General features: G+C 42.8%; 1 protein-coding gene across 1 annotated transcript; it reads left to right on the top strand.

The window, feature by feature from the left end:
- The first annotated feature begins 219 nt into the window (after positions 1–219).
- Positions 220–15150, top strand: prpf8 (pre-mRNA processing factor 8). The gene is made up of 43 exons (XM_086080404.1): positions 220–382; positions 913–1036; positions 1131–1299; positions 1504–1668; positions 1820–2038; positions 2127–2339; positions 2460–2585; positions 2761–2866; positions 3143–3333; positions 3441–3560; positions 3674–3863; positions 4002–4121; positions 4228–4362; positions 4453–4582; positions 4865–5061; positions 5181–5387; positions 5672–5835; positions 5926–6052; positions 6237–6429; positions 6549–6736; positions 6842–7080; positions 7261–7407; positions 7496–7706; positions 7863–7979; positions 8071–8318; positions 8400–8579; positions 8875–9010; positions 9418–9587; positions 9671–9800; positions 9914–10060; positions 10167–10327; positions 10435–10626; positions 10730–10967; positions 11085–11213; positions 11432–11545; positions 11655–11828; positions 11976–12169; positions 12275–12514; positions 12664–12805; positions 12916–13056; positions 13174–13313; positions 14234–14436; positions 14606–15150. The coding sequence occupies exons 2-43, from the start codon at positions 925–927 to the stop codon at positions 14758–14760; spliced, it is 7020 nt and encodes a 2339-aa protein (XP_085936530.1). The 5' UTR covers positions 220–382; positions 913–924; the 3' UTR covers positions 14761–15150.
- The last annotated feature ends 241 nt before the right edge of the window (positions 15151–15391 follow it).

Genomic DNA, 15391 nt, shown 5'->3' with positions numbered 1-15391 from the left:
TCAAAATAAGAACGAAAATAATATATATTATAAATAATAAATATATACTGTATAGAAAATATATGCTGTTGGATACACTCCAACACTGTAGATGGCACTAGATAGCCGGAAATTCTCATCCGGGTATCAGTGAGTAGCGCTTGCGCATTTTTTTCAGCGTAGTCTCATAACGTTTCAGTAGTAAACGTCATTCATCTGACGTATTTTCCGCCGGGAATTTAACTAGTTGGCGTACGTCGTGTGACTATCGTTGCTTGTCGTGTGTGATGCAGTTTTCGGAAGACCTAACTGCATCGAAAGAAACATGTTTTAGTGAACAAGAGCGTGCATAAAAAAAGGTTCTTCCAGGTCAGCAAATCGTCGTGGGAGCGAAGGGAGCACGGTGAGCAACGCTGCGTTGATTGAGTTTGTAACTTACTTGCCTTGGCTCCTGTGCTAATTGTTTAGCGTTTAGCTTGCGCGCCGCCATTACCACGTTTGGCCTTTAGCGCCATTGTTGCGCTTAGTAGAAAAACTCGAAACGAGGACTTTTATTCCACCCCATAATAAACTAATTACACATAGTGCTAGCTTACTTTACTTTTACTTTAAACACAAATATTCATAAAATCTGATTTTGTTTTCAAGTTTACGCTGTGGCCGTTCCACAATGGGTTAGCTTAACTAGCTAGACAGTTCTCATGTTAGCCTAACATCGGCTCTTGTGTCATCTATCATACAGGGGGAAAAAACATTTTAACCTCAGTAAAACGTGTTTCATCAACGTTAGAATATATAACCTACTTGAGAATAATACTCAAATGGTAGGAGACTTGATTTTCGCAGTATGAATTACAATAGTTACGGGTTCGACTACGAGAAACCAGTATGTGCCCTTTATTGACGTTGCGTGTTTACTGGTCTTATTTGTAGTTGTGAGGCACCATGGCCGTTGCCTTCCCCTTTCGCGGGGTCCCAGCAGGTATCCCACCTCCGGGTGTCCCCCTTCCACCACAAGTCCCAGACTACATGACTGAAGAGAAACTCCAAGAGAAAGGTGTGCTGCCTATCCGCAGATTTATTTACGTATGCTCAAGATGAGAAATTGTGGGATTATGTCGTTATGTGTAAAATGTCTTTCAACCACACAGCGAGGAAATGGCAGCAGTTGCAGGCAAAGCGCTACTCGGAGAAGAGAAAGTTTGGGTTTGTGGATGCTCAGAAGGAAGACATGCCTCCTGAACATGTCCGGAAGATCATCAGGGACCATGGTGACATGACCAATAGGAAGTTTCGGCATGACAAGAGGGTCTATTTAGGGTAAGAATTGAAATACACAACATTAATTGCGTAATGCATTTTTATTAGTCACTTTACTTGCTATCAGCTTAAAATGCAGTAGAATAGAATACCTGTGCATGCATGTTTCAAATCAATTATGAGTCCAATGGTCTAAAATTTTAAACGGTTTCTACCTAAATTTAATACAGTTTTTGTTTTTCTTCTATCCCCTCCTTCAAACAGTGCCCTCAAGTACATGCCACATGCTGTGCTGAAACTGCTGGAAAACATGCCGATGCCTTGGGAACAGATTAGAGATGTACCTGTACTCTACCACATCACTGGAGCCATTTCATTTGTGAATGAAATACCATGGGTTATCGAGCCAGTCTACATCGCCCAATGGGGGTAAGGAGGAGTATCCCTGTCTATTTTAATTAAACTGCTGCTGTCAGTTAAATTGAAGACCCTGGCATTGCATGTTAAATATTTCTTTCTGCTTCTGCTACCGACCGTATGTTTGAGATTTGAATATTTAGTAATCCTGGCTTTCTCTCAGCACGATGTGGATCATGATGCGTCGAGAGAAGCGTGACAGACGACATTTCAAGAGGATGCGCTTCCCACCCTTTGATGATGAGGAGCCGCCGCTAGATTACGCAGACAACATCCTTGATGTCGAACCTCTGGAGGCCATTCAAATGGAGCTGGACACAGAGGAGGATGGTCCTGTTGTGGAATGGTTGTATGAGCACCAGCCCCTCAAAGACACCACAAAGTAAAAGGCCTTTTGAAATGTGTTTTAAAGAGTTATTTCATTTTTTACACAAATTCCCTCTAACACTGCTTTTCGTTTATTTTTTCAGGTTTGTGAATGGCACCACTTACCGTCGATGGCAGTTCTCACTCCCCATGATGTCCACGCTTTACCGCTTGGCCAACCAGCTGCTAACAGACTTGGTGGATTACAACTACTTTTATCTGTTTGATCTTAAGGCCTTCTTCACTTCCAAAGCTTTAAACATGGCCATACCTGGAGGACCAAAATTTGAGCCTCTTGTTCGAGACATTAACCTCCAGTAAGAACTGTCAGGCGTCACCAAAACGCACACATTATTCAGCAACTTTATTTTCAGTTGTTGAACACATGTCTAGTGTTTTACTGTTTCAAGTTTAATGTATTTTTTTTTCTTCAATAGGGATGAAGACTGGAATGAGTTCAATGACATTAACAAGATAATCATTAGGCAGCCTATCAGGACAGAGTACAAAATTGCTTTCCCTTACCTGTACAACAACTTGCCGCACCATGTCCACCTCACCTGGTAGGTTTTTCCTCTACAGTGGCATTTGGTTTGAGTTTTACCATCAAAAACTTTCAAGTAATTTGTTGTTTGGGCATATTTCACCATTGTGTTTTTTTTTGGATTAAAAGTACTGAAATTGTCTTTCACTGGTTGTAAATAAAAAAAAAACTTCCACTGATTCCCTTGTGTGCAGGTACCACACACCAAATGTGGTGTTCATCAAGACGGAGGACCCAGATCTTCCTGCATTTTACTTTGATCCACTGATCAACCCCATTTCACACAGGCATTCAGTCAAGGTAAGTGTGCTTCTAAGATAATCCCAATGTTTTATGCACTTATGTGAATTATTTTGAATAAAAATTTTGAGCAAAGTTGTCAGCATCTGCTCGCCTGTGCGTAAGAGCTGGAGGAATAATAAAGTAAATGATGGCTTTCATTTATCACTGGCCGCAGTTGCAGTTAGCCTTTCATCATTCATATATTGCGCACACACATCTAATTTATGAGATTTTGTGACAGCGCAAATTTTTTCTTACATTGCATTTTCATTGCTACTTTGTGCTTTCTTTCAGAGTCAAGAGCCTCTTCCTGATGATGACGAGGAGTTTGAGCTTCCCGAGTTTGTGGAGCCCTTCCTCAAGGAGACTCCTCTCTACACTGACAACACAGCCAATGGCATTGCTCTGCTGTGGGCGCCAAGACCTTTCAACTTGCGTTCAGGTCGCACCAGGAGAGCCATAGATATCCCTCTCATCAAGAATTGGTGAGTGGAAAAAAAAAAACATTGGCAAATTTACAACCTTAAATAAAATTTGGCTCCTTGAGCTTTATTTATTTATTATGTTTAATAGGATTGTCATTTGTTTACAGGTATCGTGAGCACTGCCCTGCAGGACAACCAGTAAAAGTGCGTGTGTCATACCAGAAACTGCTTAAGTACTACGTGCTCAATGCTCTCAAACACAGACCGCCTAAGGCCCAGAAAAAGAGGTGTGCCTCACTGGATATTTAAATTTTTTGGGGGATGTCTCATGTTCTAATTGAAGCATATTTACTCGCCAGATCGGATTGCGTGTTAAAATTTGTCTTGCTCCTTTGTGTAGGTATCTCTTCCGCTCCTTCAAGGCCACAAAGTTCTTTCAGTCCACCAAGCTCGACTGGGTGGAGGTGGGCCTGCAGGTCTGCCGACAGGGTTACAACATGCTCAATCTGCTTATCCACCGAAAGAACCTCAACTACTTGCATTTGGACTACAACTTCAACTTAAAGCCTGTCAAGACACTGACCACAAAGGTGCAGACTAAAAGCCAGAACATTTTATTTTTGAATAATTCCAACATAAACCTGTAAATGGTACATTTGAAGCATGTATTTGTTTCGGAAACCCACCTTTTCTGTTTTCCTCCACCTGACACTATTTTTGTCCCCCAGGAACGTAAAAAGTCCAGATTTGGCAATGCTTTCCATCTCTGTAGAGAGGTGTTGCGACTCAGCAAGCTGGTGGTGGACAGTCATGTGCAGTACAGACTGGGAAATGTGGATGCATTCCAGGTCATATTAGCTATTTATACCCCAAAACTTAATCCTTCTGAGTTTTTTTTTTATATACTTTAGGCAGTTTTGTAGAACTAAATGTAGAACTGTCTTTGTACTTTAGCTGTCTGATGGTCTGCAGTACATCTTTGCTCATGTGGGACAGCTGACTGGCATGTACCGCTACAAGTACAAGCTGATGAGACAAATCCGAATGTGCAAAGATCTGAAACATCTCATTTACTACCGCTTCAATACAGTGAGTATAATCTTTTGTTGTTTGTTTTTGTCGCCAACCTCCGAAAGTCTTCACTGCCTTTTGAGTCATGTTTTTTATTTGTTAACTCAGGGTCCTGTTGGCAAGGGACCAGGTTGTGGCTTCTGGGCACCTGGTTGGAGGGTGTGGCTTTTTTTCATGAGGGGAATAACGCCACTGTTGGAGAGGTGGCTTGGAAATCTGCTGGCCAGGCAATTTGAAGGTGGGTCACATTCTTATGATGTTCGTGATTTTCTTGTATTTCGCCTCACTTAACAAATTAAAGATGCTACAAGACCCAGTGATGCTGCAGGTTTTCTGTAACCATGAAAACTGTTGGTAATTGGAGCCATAAACATTTACCTTACCAAGCAGGTCATACAGGATCGTTTGATCTGTTAATGATACTCTCATCATGATCACGTTATGCAAAGTTCAAACCGCAGAGTTCTGAACACTTGAAATGTAATTTTGCGTAAACAGCTTTGGTAAAATTTCCATGCAGGGCGTCACTCCAAGGGTGTGGCCAAGACTGTTACCAAACAGCGTGTGGAGTCTCACTTTGACCTGGAGTTGCGTGCTGCTGTGATGCACGACATTTTGGACATGATGCCCGAGGGTATTAAACAGAACAAAGCCAGAACCATCTTGCAGCACCTCAGTGAGTCTTGGAGATGCTGGAAGGCCAACATCCCGTGGAAGGTGGGTAGCATGCAAGCTTTTGTAAAAGGACATCACTATATAGTTTTTTTTTTTACCATAATGTGTAATAAGGACTGCTTGTGTTAACACTATAAAACTCAAGAGTTAAAATTCTGCAGGTACCTGGCTTGCCAACACCCATTGAGAACATGATCCTGCGCTACGTGAAGGCCAAAGCTGACTGGTGGACCAACACAGCCCACTACAACCGTGAGCGAATCCGCCGTGGGGCCACTGTAGATAAGACAGTCTGCAAAAAGAACCTGGGAAGACTGACGCGTTTGTACCTGAAGGCTGAGCAGGAGAGACAGCACAACTACTTGAAGGTATTATTAAAAACAATAGGACTATTTTTTGTGTGTGTGAAAACCTCATACTGAGACACACTTGCATTGGTCTGCTTGCATATGCGTAAGAACTGGAGGGGTATTACATTTAATGGTGGCTTTTGTTTCTTGGCTGCAGCTGCAGTTGACCTGTCACCTTTAAGACGTTGCTTTAATAGTACTCATTACTCAATAATCAATTTATTTTCTGTTTTAAGGTAGTCTCAAATGTTACTATTGCATCTATTCTTTCACATTTTTAAGTAATTATGATTTGCTTTCAGGATGGTCCCTACATCACAGCTGAGGAAGCTGTAGCCATTTACACCACAACTGTGCACTGGCTGGAAAGTCGACGTTTCTCACCCATCCCCTTCCCTCCACTGTCATACAAACATGATACCAAGCTGCTAATCCTGGCTCTGGAAAGGCTTAAAGAGGCTTACAGGTAAGCATTCATTGAACATTTGATATTAATTGCCATGTAAAAAAAAAATGCCTTCATTGATGTCCTGTTTTGTGTGTCTGTGTGTTCTAGTGTGAAATCTCGCTTGAACCAGTCTCAGAGGGAAGAGCTCGGGCTCATCGAGCAGGCTTATGACAACCCTCACGAGGCTCTGTCCAGGATCAAGCGTCATCTGCTCACACAGCGAGCCTTCAAAGAGGTCAGCAAAGAACATTTATTTATTTTTATTCAAGCAATGTTCGCATTGCATGGATGCCTCCATATGTGACAAAGAAATAGACTTTAATTGCAAATCAGATGTTTTTTTTCCCCTGATGCCATTAGCCATTGAATCTAAAGCTACTTCATCACAATCAGCCCTGTTTTTCCCCCCCCATGTATAGGTGGGTATTGAGTTCATGGACTTGTACAGTCACCTGGTGCCAGTGTATGACGTGGAGCCCCTGGAGAAGATCACAGATGCCTACCTTGATCAATATCTATGGTATGAAGCAGACAAGAGGCGACTCTTCCCACCCTGGATCAAACCGGCTGATACTGAACCACCTCCACTGCTCGTCTACAAGTGGTGCCAAGGTCAGACCTGTCATATAAGCAATTTATAGAAGAATCTTTACACAACATACTGAATCTTTTAAAACATAAGCTCTAAACTATACAAATCTATCTGTACTAAATTATCTTGTTCTTTGCAGGCATTAACAACTTGCAGGATGTTTGGGAAACTGCAGAAGGGGAGTGCAATGTGATGCTTGAGTCACGTTATGAAAAGATGTATGAGAAGATCGACTTGACGTTGCTTAATAGGCTGCTCCGTCTCATTGTTGACCACAACATTGCTGATTACATGACAGCCAAGAACAATGTTGTCATCAACTACAAGGTAAACTGTGATTTACTCAAAATGTTCCTCCATTCTTTTCAGTTTCTGCATTACTAAATGTAAACCTGATTGTTGTATGTGCGTGCGTGCCACTCTCTTTTTTAGGACATGAACCACACAAACTCTTACGGCATCATCCGGGGCCTCCAGTTTGCCTCGTTCATTGTACAGTACTACGGCCTGGTAATGGATCTGCTGGTGCTGGGCTTGCACCGTGCCAGCGAGATGGCAGGCCCACCTCAAATGCCCAACGATTTCCTCAGTTTCCAAGATACGGCAACAGAAAGTGCTCACCCGATCAGGCTGTACTGCCGCTACATTGACCGCATTCACATCTTCTTCAGGTTAGATTGACTCGGCCCTTCCTATGTGTATGTTTTGAAATGGAACTCTGGCAGAGTACGTGTCTGATGGACAAATGTACATTCTTTGAATTTATGTCATTGTCTGTCATATCTGCTTTGTCTAATGTATGTTTTTGTTCATTGAAATACCCAATGATAATAATTTTATGCCTTCATCAGGTTTTCTGCTGATGAGGCGAGGGACCTCATCCAGAGGTACCTGACAGAGCACCCCGACCCAAACAATGAAAACATTGTGGGCTACAACAACAAAAAGTGCTGGCCACGCGATGCCCGAATGAGACTGATGAAGCATGATGTGAATCTGTAGGTCTTCATCCGCCTTTTTACACAAGTTTGTACAGGTTAAAAGAAGTCTGTGACAAATGGCATAACTTTATTGTATGTTTCTCAGTGGACGTGCCGTCTTTTGGGACATCAAGAATCGCCTGCCAAGGTCTGTGACCACAGTCCAGTGGGAGAACAGCTTTGTGTCCGTCTATAGCAAAGACAATCCCAACCTGCTGTTCAACATGTGTGGCTTTGAGTGCCGCATCTTGCCCAAATGTCGAACAAGCTACGAGGAGTTCACCCACAAAGATGGTGTCTGGAATTTGCAGAATGAGGTGAAAAAATGCCATCTCGCATTGATTAAGAGTTTAGGTCTCTCACTATTATGTATTTTTAGAACTGATTATCCTATTGATTATTCCATCAAATAACCGGATGATTTTTGCGTATCCTGTTACCTTGGTTAATTCGTACTATTTTTGCATTCATAGGTTACCAAAGAGAGGACAGCTCAATGTTTCCTGCGTGTGGATGATGAATCAATGCAGCGCTTCCACAACAGAGTGCGCCAGATCCTGATGGCTTCAGGCTCGACCACGTTCACAAAGGTAAAACAGAACTAAGCTATAAACCTGCTGACTTAAACATTGAAACTTGTGGTTGTCAAATGTCGTAATGTCCCCTTATTTCTACCTCCAGATTGTAAACAAATGGAACACAGCTCTTATTGGCCTGATGACCTACTTCCGTGAAGCAGTAGTCAACACACAGGAGCTGCTGGATCTGCTGGTTAAGTGTGAGAACAAGATTCAGACCCGTATCAAGATCGGGCTGAACTCTAAAATGCCTAGCCGTTTCCCGCCTGTTGTTTTCTATACTCCCAAAGAGTTAGGAGGCCTGGGCATGTTGTCCATGGGCCATGTGCTCATACCACAGTCTGATCTGCGGTAAGTCAGGATCCATATATTTTACTTTACTTTAAACTAATTATTGGTTAAGTTATGTTTAAACCCTTCTCTCCCCACCAGTTGGTCCAAGCAGACAGATGTGGGAATCACCCACTTCAGGTCTGGAATGAGTCATGAAGAGGACCAGCTCATTCCAAATTTGTACCGTTACATTCAGCCATGGGAAAGTGAGTTCATTGACTCCCAGAGGGTGTGGGCTGAGTATGCCCTCAAGAGGCAAGAGGCTATTGCACAGAACAGGTATGCTCTTCTGCGGATTATTGGTTTTAAATCTGTCTCACCAGGTAACATTGGATTTAGTCATGTATCTGCTGTTGAGATTATTATTATTATTTTTTTAAATGCATAATTGTATTCCCTCAATGGCAATTCACTTCCCTCTGCTATATATTTTGGAATGCATGTGAATTCGTTAGCTATCACATGGGAGCCATTTTGGTTGTCTTCACCCAAGCATTTCTAGTTTTCATTAACAATACAGAAAGAGAGCTAGAATTCCAACTGAAACAAATGCCCCTTTGTGTCTGTCTGCCAGGCGACTGACGTTGGAGGATTTAGAGGACTCGTGGGACAGAGGCATCCCGCGTATCAACACCCTTTTCCAAAAGGACAGACACACACTGGCTTATGATAAGGGTTGGCGAGTCAGGACAGATTTTAAACAATACCAGGTACAACAGAAGGACGTGCGATTGAAATGCATGTTATATTTCAAGTTGAACCCATTTCCTGTCAGCCTGGACATGTGATTAGGGATGTAACAATATCCAAACATCACAATACGATACGATAATTATCAAGATATTGTGGGGAGGTTGGCATTACAAAAAAGCGTGGATTTTAAACATAGAAAGGTCAAAACAAGCCTTGTGAAAATTAATTTAACTGCACTAAAAACTAGCCACGAAGGGTTCTAGAACTGCATGGAAATCAACCCGATAGATGTGCTGCTTTTAATATTGTGGCAGTTTTAATATCACAATATTGCCGTTATCGTTACATCTCTACATGTGATGACTCAACATTAGATGGTAAACATTTGTGTGAATCCGTATTTAGATTTGTCTGTGGATTGCAGGTGTTAAAGCAGAATCCATTTTGGTGGACCCACCAGAGGCATGATGGTAAACTGTGGAACCTCAACAACTATCGCACAGACATGATCCAGGCCTTAGGTGGTGTGGAGGGCATCCTGGAACACACACTCTTTAAAGGCACTTACTTCCCTACCTGGGAGGGTCTCTTCTGGTGAGAAAATATGGGAATGCAGTCATCTTGGTTGACAATGGAATAAATACACATAGCAAAACAATTTTCTTTCTGGCATGTAGGGAGAAGGCCAGTGGATTTGAAGAATCCATGAAGTGGAAGAAGCTGACAAATGCTCAGAGATCTGGTCTCAACCAAATTCCCAACCGTCGCTTCACCCTCTGGTGGTCACCCACAATCAACAGAGCCAATGTAAGTCCACCTATAGTACTTCTACTTATTATAATTTAGTTTTTGTTAAAGGTAATATTGGGTGTTCAAAGCTCAATACAAGCTAATAGTTTTCTCCCGCTTCTTGTTTGTAGGTCTATGTGGGTTTCCAGGTGCAGCTTGACCTGACTGGAATCTTCATGCATGGAAAGATTCCCACCTTGAAGATCTCCCTCATTCAGATCTTCAGAGCTCACTTGTGGCAGAAGATCCACGAGAGCGTTGTCATGGATCTCTGTCAGGTTGGTTTTATTTCACTCCTATCATATAATTCCTGTTGCATAACAGAAAATGAAAGATTATAATCTCATTCTCCTCTTGTACAAATGTGACTGTTTGTGCTTTTAGGTGTTTGACCAGGAGCTAGATGCTCTCGAGATCGAGACTGTGCAAAAGGAGACTATCCACCCCAGGAAATCGTACAAGATGAACTCATCCTGTGCCGACATCCTCCTTTTTGCATCCTACAAGTGGAACGTCTCTCGACCATCTCTGCTTGCTGACTCAAAGTAAGAAATTATAATATTAAAATACCTCTAAACTGTTCAAATGTGATGAATGGTCTGTATGATCATAAAAATAAAGATTGAGTAAATTGCTGCTGCTCTTCTTGCAGGGATGTGATGGACAGCACCACCACACAGAAATACTGGATTGACATTCAGCTGCGTTGGGGCGACTACGACTCGCATGACATTGAGCGGTACGCAAGGGCCAAGTTCTTGGACTACACCACAGACAACATGAGTATCTACCCTTCCCCCACTGGGGTGCTTATTGCCATCGACTTGGCTTACAACCTCCACAGGTTAGTATTGTTTGAACTAAGAGTAAATTCACCTTGCATGCTCTTGTGTAAATCTAAACCTCAACATGATTGGCCAAATTTTGCATTTCCTGTCTTCGTGCAGCGGCTATGGAAACTGGTTTCCGGGCAGCAAGCCTTTGATTCAGCAGGCTATGGCCAAGATTATGAAGGCCAACCCTGCCCTCTATGTGCTGAGGGAGCGCATCCGCAAGGGTCTCCAGCTCTACTCCTCTGAGCCCACTGAGCCCTATCTGTCCTCACAGAACTACGGGGAGCTCTTCTCGAACCAAATCATTTGGTTTGTGGACGACACAAACGTCTACAGAGTCACCATCCACAAGGTGTGTGCTGACTCATGCTCTACATGATTCACAATATTCACCAAGTAATGTACAGTAAAGTATCAGTTATTGCTATAGACTCATCTAATGTTCAGATGCTTTTTCATTTTTCCCCAGACCTTTGAGGGCAACTTGACCACCAAACCCATCAATGGAGCCATTTTCATCTTCAACCCCAGGACTGGACAGCTCTTCCTCAAGATCATTCACACATCTGTGTGGGCCGGACAGAAACGTCTTGGGCAGGTAAGAACATTGACCATAAATTGCCCACGCTAAAGTTCAGTGATCACAGTGATGGACTTCCTCTTGGCTTTGGAGAGCAATTAGAACAAATACACCATTAGCTGCTTCTTTGTTAACAATTACCAAGTGATAAACAAGTAGTGTCAACTTAGTCGATGATTTGACATTAAAATAAAAATGTTGGTACCCAATAATAATGCAGCTTCATTTCCTTGTAGCTTGCCAAATGGAAGACCGCTGAAGAAGTTGCTGCCTTGATCCGCTCTCTCCCTGTGGAAGAGCAACCGAAGCAGATCATTGTGACCAGGAAGGGTATGCTGGACCCTCTGGAGGTATGATAGTCAAACCTAGTACTGTTTGATTCATGATTAATTATTAGTTCTGAATGTTCATATAACTTGAATGCGTTACATTTCTAATGGCATCCTTCTCTTTCCTCAGGTCCACTTGCTTGACTTCCCCAACATTGTGATCAAGGGCTCTGAATTGCAGCTGCCCTTCCAGGCCTGTCTGAAGGTAGAGAAGTTTGGAGACCTCATCCTCAAAGCCACCGAGCCCCAGATGGTGCTGTTCAATCTTTACGACGACTGGCTTAAAACCATTTCATCTTACACAGTGAGTCTTCCTCAGAACCACAAAATGCTATGATTTTAAGATTAGGTATTTTCCCCTCATGTTTTTTTGGGGCTAACATTAATTATCTGAAACTTTAGCTGACTACTTGTCTGTGTGTAAGAAGTTTTTTATGTGCTCCATCTCTAGGCCTTCTCTCGACTCATCCTGATCCTACGAGCACTCCACGTCAACAATGACCGTGCCAAAGTGATTCTCAAACCTGATAAGACCACCATCACTGAGCCTCATCACATTTGGCCCACTCTCACGGATGAGGAATGGATCAAAGTAGAAGTGCAACTTAAAGACCTCATTCTGGCTGACTACGGCAAAAAGAACAAGTAAGTCTCTTGTGTGGACTGAATCAAGCTTAATTTTGTGTGGACCATGAGGAACAGGACAAAAGTATCGAGCACCCAACACGTCTGTCGCTTCTCCCCCTCCAGTGTGAACGTGGCATCACTCACCCAATCTGAGATCCGTGACATCATCCTGGGCATGGAGATCTCTGCTCCCTCGCAGCAGCGCCAGCAGATCGCTGAGATTGAGAAGCAGACCAAAGAGCAATCGCAGCTCACAGCCACGCAAACACGGACCGTCAACAAACACGGAGATGAGATCATCACTTCAACCACATCGAACTACGAGACGCAGACGTTCTCCTCCAAGACAGAATGGAGGGTCAGGTATGTGGCAGATTGAGATTTTTACATTACCTTCAACGTAATGCAGACATAAAAAAATATATATATATATCTGGGCTAGACCATCTCTGGGTTTTACTGTAGTTTCTGTTGAGTAATAAGTTCAACGCTCGTTGTACGTCCTCTGCCAGAGCTATATCTGCTGCCAACCTCCATCTCCGCACCAACCACATCTATGTGTCCTCTGATGACATCAAGGAGACAGGATACACCTACATCCTCCCCAAGAATGTTCTCAAAAAGTTCATCTGCATTTCAGATTTGCGTGCACAGGTATGTCCTAGTGGTTAATAGTTTTACAAAGTCGTCATGATTACAGGTGACTTTGGATCCTGATTGACACCTATGCAGAATCAACCTCAATGGACTGTTTTGTGATCCAGATTGCAGGCTACCTGTATGGCACCAGCCCACCCGACAACCCTCAGGTAAAGGAGATCCGTTGTATCGTCATGGTGCCTCAATGGGGCACCCACCAGACTGTCCACCTGCCCAACCAGCTGCCAGGACACGAATATCTGAAAGTAAGATTAGAAAAACTTCCCTTCTTTCTACGCAAGGACTCTTTTTCTTTTGGGTACAATATAATCAATGTCTGAAATATTAAAGTATTTGAACTGACATATCTTCCTCTCTAAAAGGAAATGGAACCCCTCGGTTGGATTCACACACAGCCTAATGAGTCGCCACAGCTGTCCCCCCAGGATGTCACAACCCACGCCAAGGTCATGGCTGACAATCCATCTTGGGATGGAGAAAAGACCATCATCATCACGTGCAGGTAAACTTAATCTCTGGGTATTTTTAAGAAGTAAGGATATTTAAAAAAACTGTTTAGTTTTATGCCTTGAAGCTGTCGAATGTCAGTGAACCACATTTGATTGCATTTGGTATATTTAAAGGGGCCGAACGCAAGTTACAGAGTTTTTGCAGATTTGCAACCCCTCTGGCGAAAAGCGGAATGGAAAGGCCCTTATCATAAATAGACCCTATCGCATTTTCGTGACGAGGTCTTACCTTTTTAGCAGGAAGAAAGCAAGCTGTGGGTCCCGTTTCATCCTCTTAGGTTTTTCCCACCTACTCCAATATTAAAGCTGCACCAAAATTCATCCACGTCCTCCTGCGACGCTTGTGCGACTTCAGTTTTGCCCTTTTTGTCACATTAGACAGTGTTATTCTGACCGTGGTCGGGAATGCAGGGGAGGTCCCCCGTGGACAACTCCCGTTGCATGTCGCCAAACTTTCGGCCCGATGGTCGAACAAAATGAGCCACTGGGAGACGAAGGGTCGCACTGCAGTCTTGGTTTATTATTATTTGGACACACTTTTATATCTGCTGTAGCACACGCTTGTCTTTTACCACGGACTCGTAGAAACACTCCCAAACATTTCCGCCTTCCGCGGCGCGAGAGCGTGCACGCCGCCTGGCTGACAACAGCTTAAGATTCGGCCCCGAACCGCCGATCATTATTTCACTGTACAGGAAAATCGGGGCAACAGCCATTGTGCCACAGTAGTGCCTCCTGTCCATTATACAATTCTTAAAACATGTGTGGGTGTTGGTTATTTTAACACTCCAATTTGTGTCAATGTTGCGACATGCATCTTTAAGTTAATGAGAGAGCGAAAAATAAATATCTAACCTGGACCTGCAACAGTGGTAATGTGATTTGCAACAACTTAATATTGTTTAATTTCCAGCTTCACACCAGGCTCCTGCACACTGACAGCCTACAAGCTGACGCCCAGCGGCTACGAGTGGGGGCGACAAAACACAGACAAGGGCAACAACCCGAAAGGTTACCTGCCGTCCCACTACGAGAGGGTCCAGATGCTGCTCTCTGATCGCTTCCTGGGCTTCTTTATGGTACCAGGTCAAGTTTCCTGGAACTACAATTTCATGGGTCAGTACTATTTTTATTGCACTTTTCATTGGATGTGTCATTTGCCATCATCATCATCATCATCATCATCATAATCATAATATTTCTATTCAGCGTTTAAAAATAAGATTTTCACCATACTTCTTTCTTTTTTCTTCTTTTTTTTTTTCTCCCCCCACCTCCTATTCAGGTGTACGTCATGACCCTAACATGAAGTATGACCTGCAGCTGGCCAACCCCAAGGAGTTCTACCACGAAGTCCATCGACCATCGCACTTCCTAAATTTTGCCTCATTACAGGAGGGTGAAATCTACAACGCAGATCGTGAGGATATGTATGGTTGAGCGGAAAGACTCATTTTATGAGCGACCCTGTTAGAATCACTCTTGTAAAATTTCTCCTGAAATATGTGTAACTGTTTGGACATTTTATTGTTAAAACTAGACACCTCTTGTTATTCCTCCTATATTCCGTTTTTTTCCACAGTCCCTTTTTAGTTGCAGTCTGTTTTCTTGAGGGAAGTTCTACTACATCAAATGTGCATTTGTGTCTGGTTATTTGGTTACAGGACTATAGTGTAATATTTTCATGATTTTTTTTTCAAAGGCAGAAGTATTTGTTCCTGCCAATCGAGAAGTAAAATGTTGATTTCCCTGTCACTTAATTCCCTATTGCTATTCTGTGACGTTGGTTGAATTTAAATAAAGATGGCATTTTTTTATTTACATTAAAGTGTGCTTATGTCCTTTATTTTTCGAACACCTTGCCAATAGCTTTGAATGGCTTGAATCCATTAACTTGCAAGCATTGATGTTGCCTCTAGAAGAGGTCAGTCCTTCAGTGGTAAGGTTGCAACCCACTTCAGTTGTATAAGTGCTTGTGACTTGGAAGACAAGTTGACTTCACCAACCTACTGAACCTTTCGAGCGTATCCTCATAGTTGATTGCTTCAAAGTCTGTTTGAACAGGGTTATA

The sequence above is a fragment of the Leptonotus elevatus genome, chromosome 7, assembly GCF_054856555.1.
Source record: "Leptonotus elevatus isolate MCC_2025b chromosome 7, RoL_Lele_1.0, whole genome shotgun sequence".
NCBI classification, from domain to species: Eukaryota; Metazoa; Chordata; class Actinopteri; order Syngnathiformes; family Syngnathidae; genus Leptonotus; species Leptonotus elevatus.
This window is presented reverse-complemented; position numbering and strand designations above follow the sequence as displayed.

Coding starts and splice junctions, on each gene's coding strand:
- prpf8 (XM_086080404.1), top strand. CDS start 925: ATGGCCGTTGCCTTCCCCTTTCGCGGGGTCCCAGCAGGTATCCCACCT. Junction 12,515..12,663: donor AAGACAGAATGGAGGGTCAG/GTATGTGGCAGA, acceptor GTCCTCTGCCAG/AGCTATATCTGCTGCCAACC. Junction 12,806..12,915: donor TTTCAGATTTGCGTGCACAG/GTATGTCCTAGT, acceptor TTTGTGATCCAG/ATTGCAGGCTACCTGTATGG.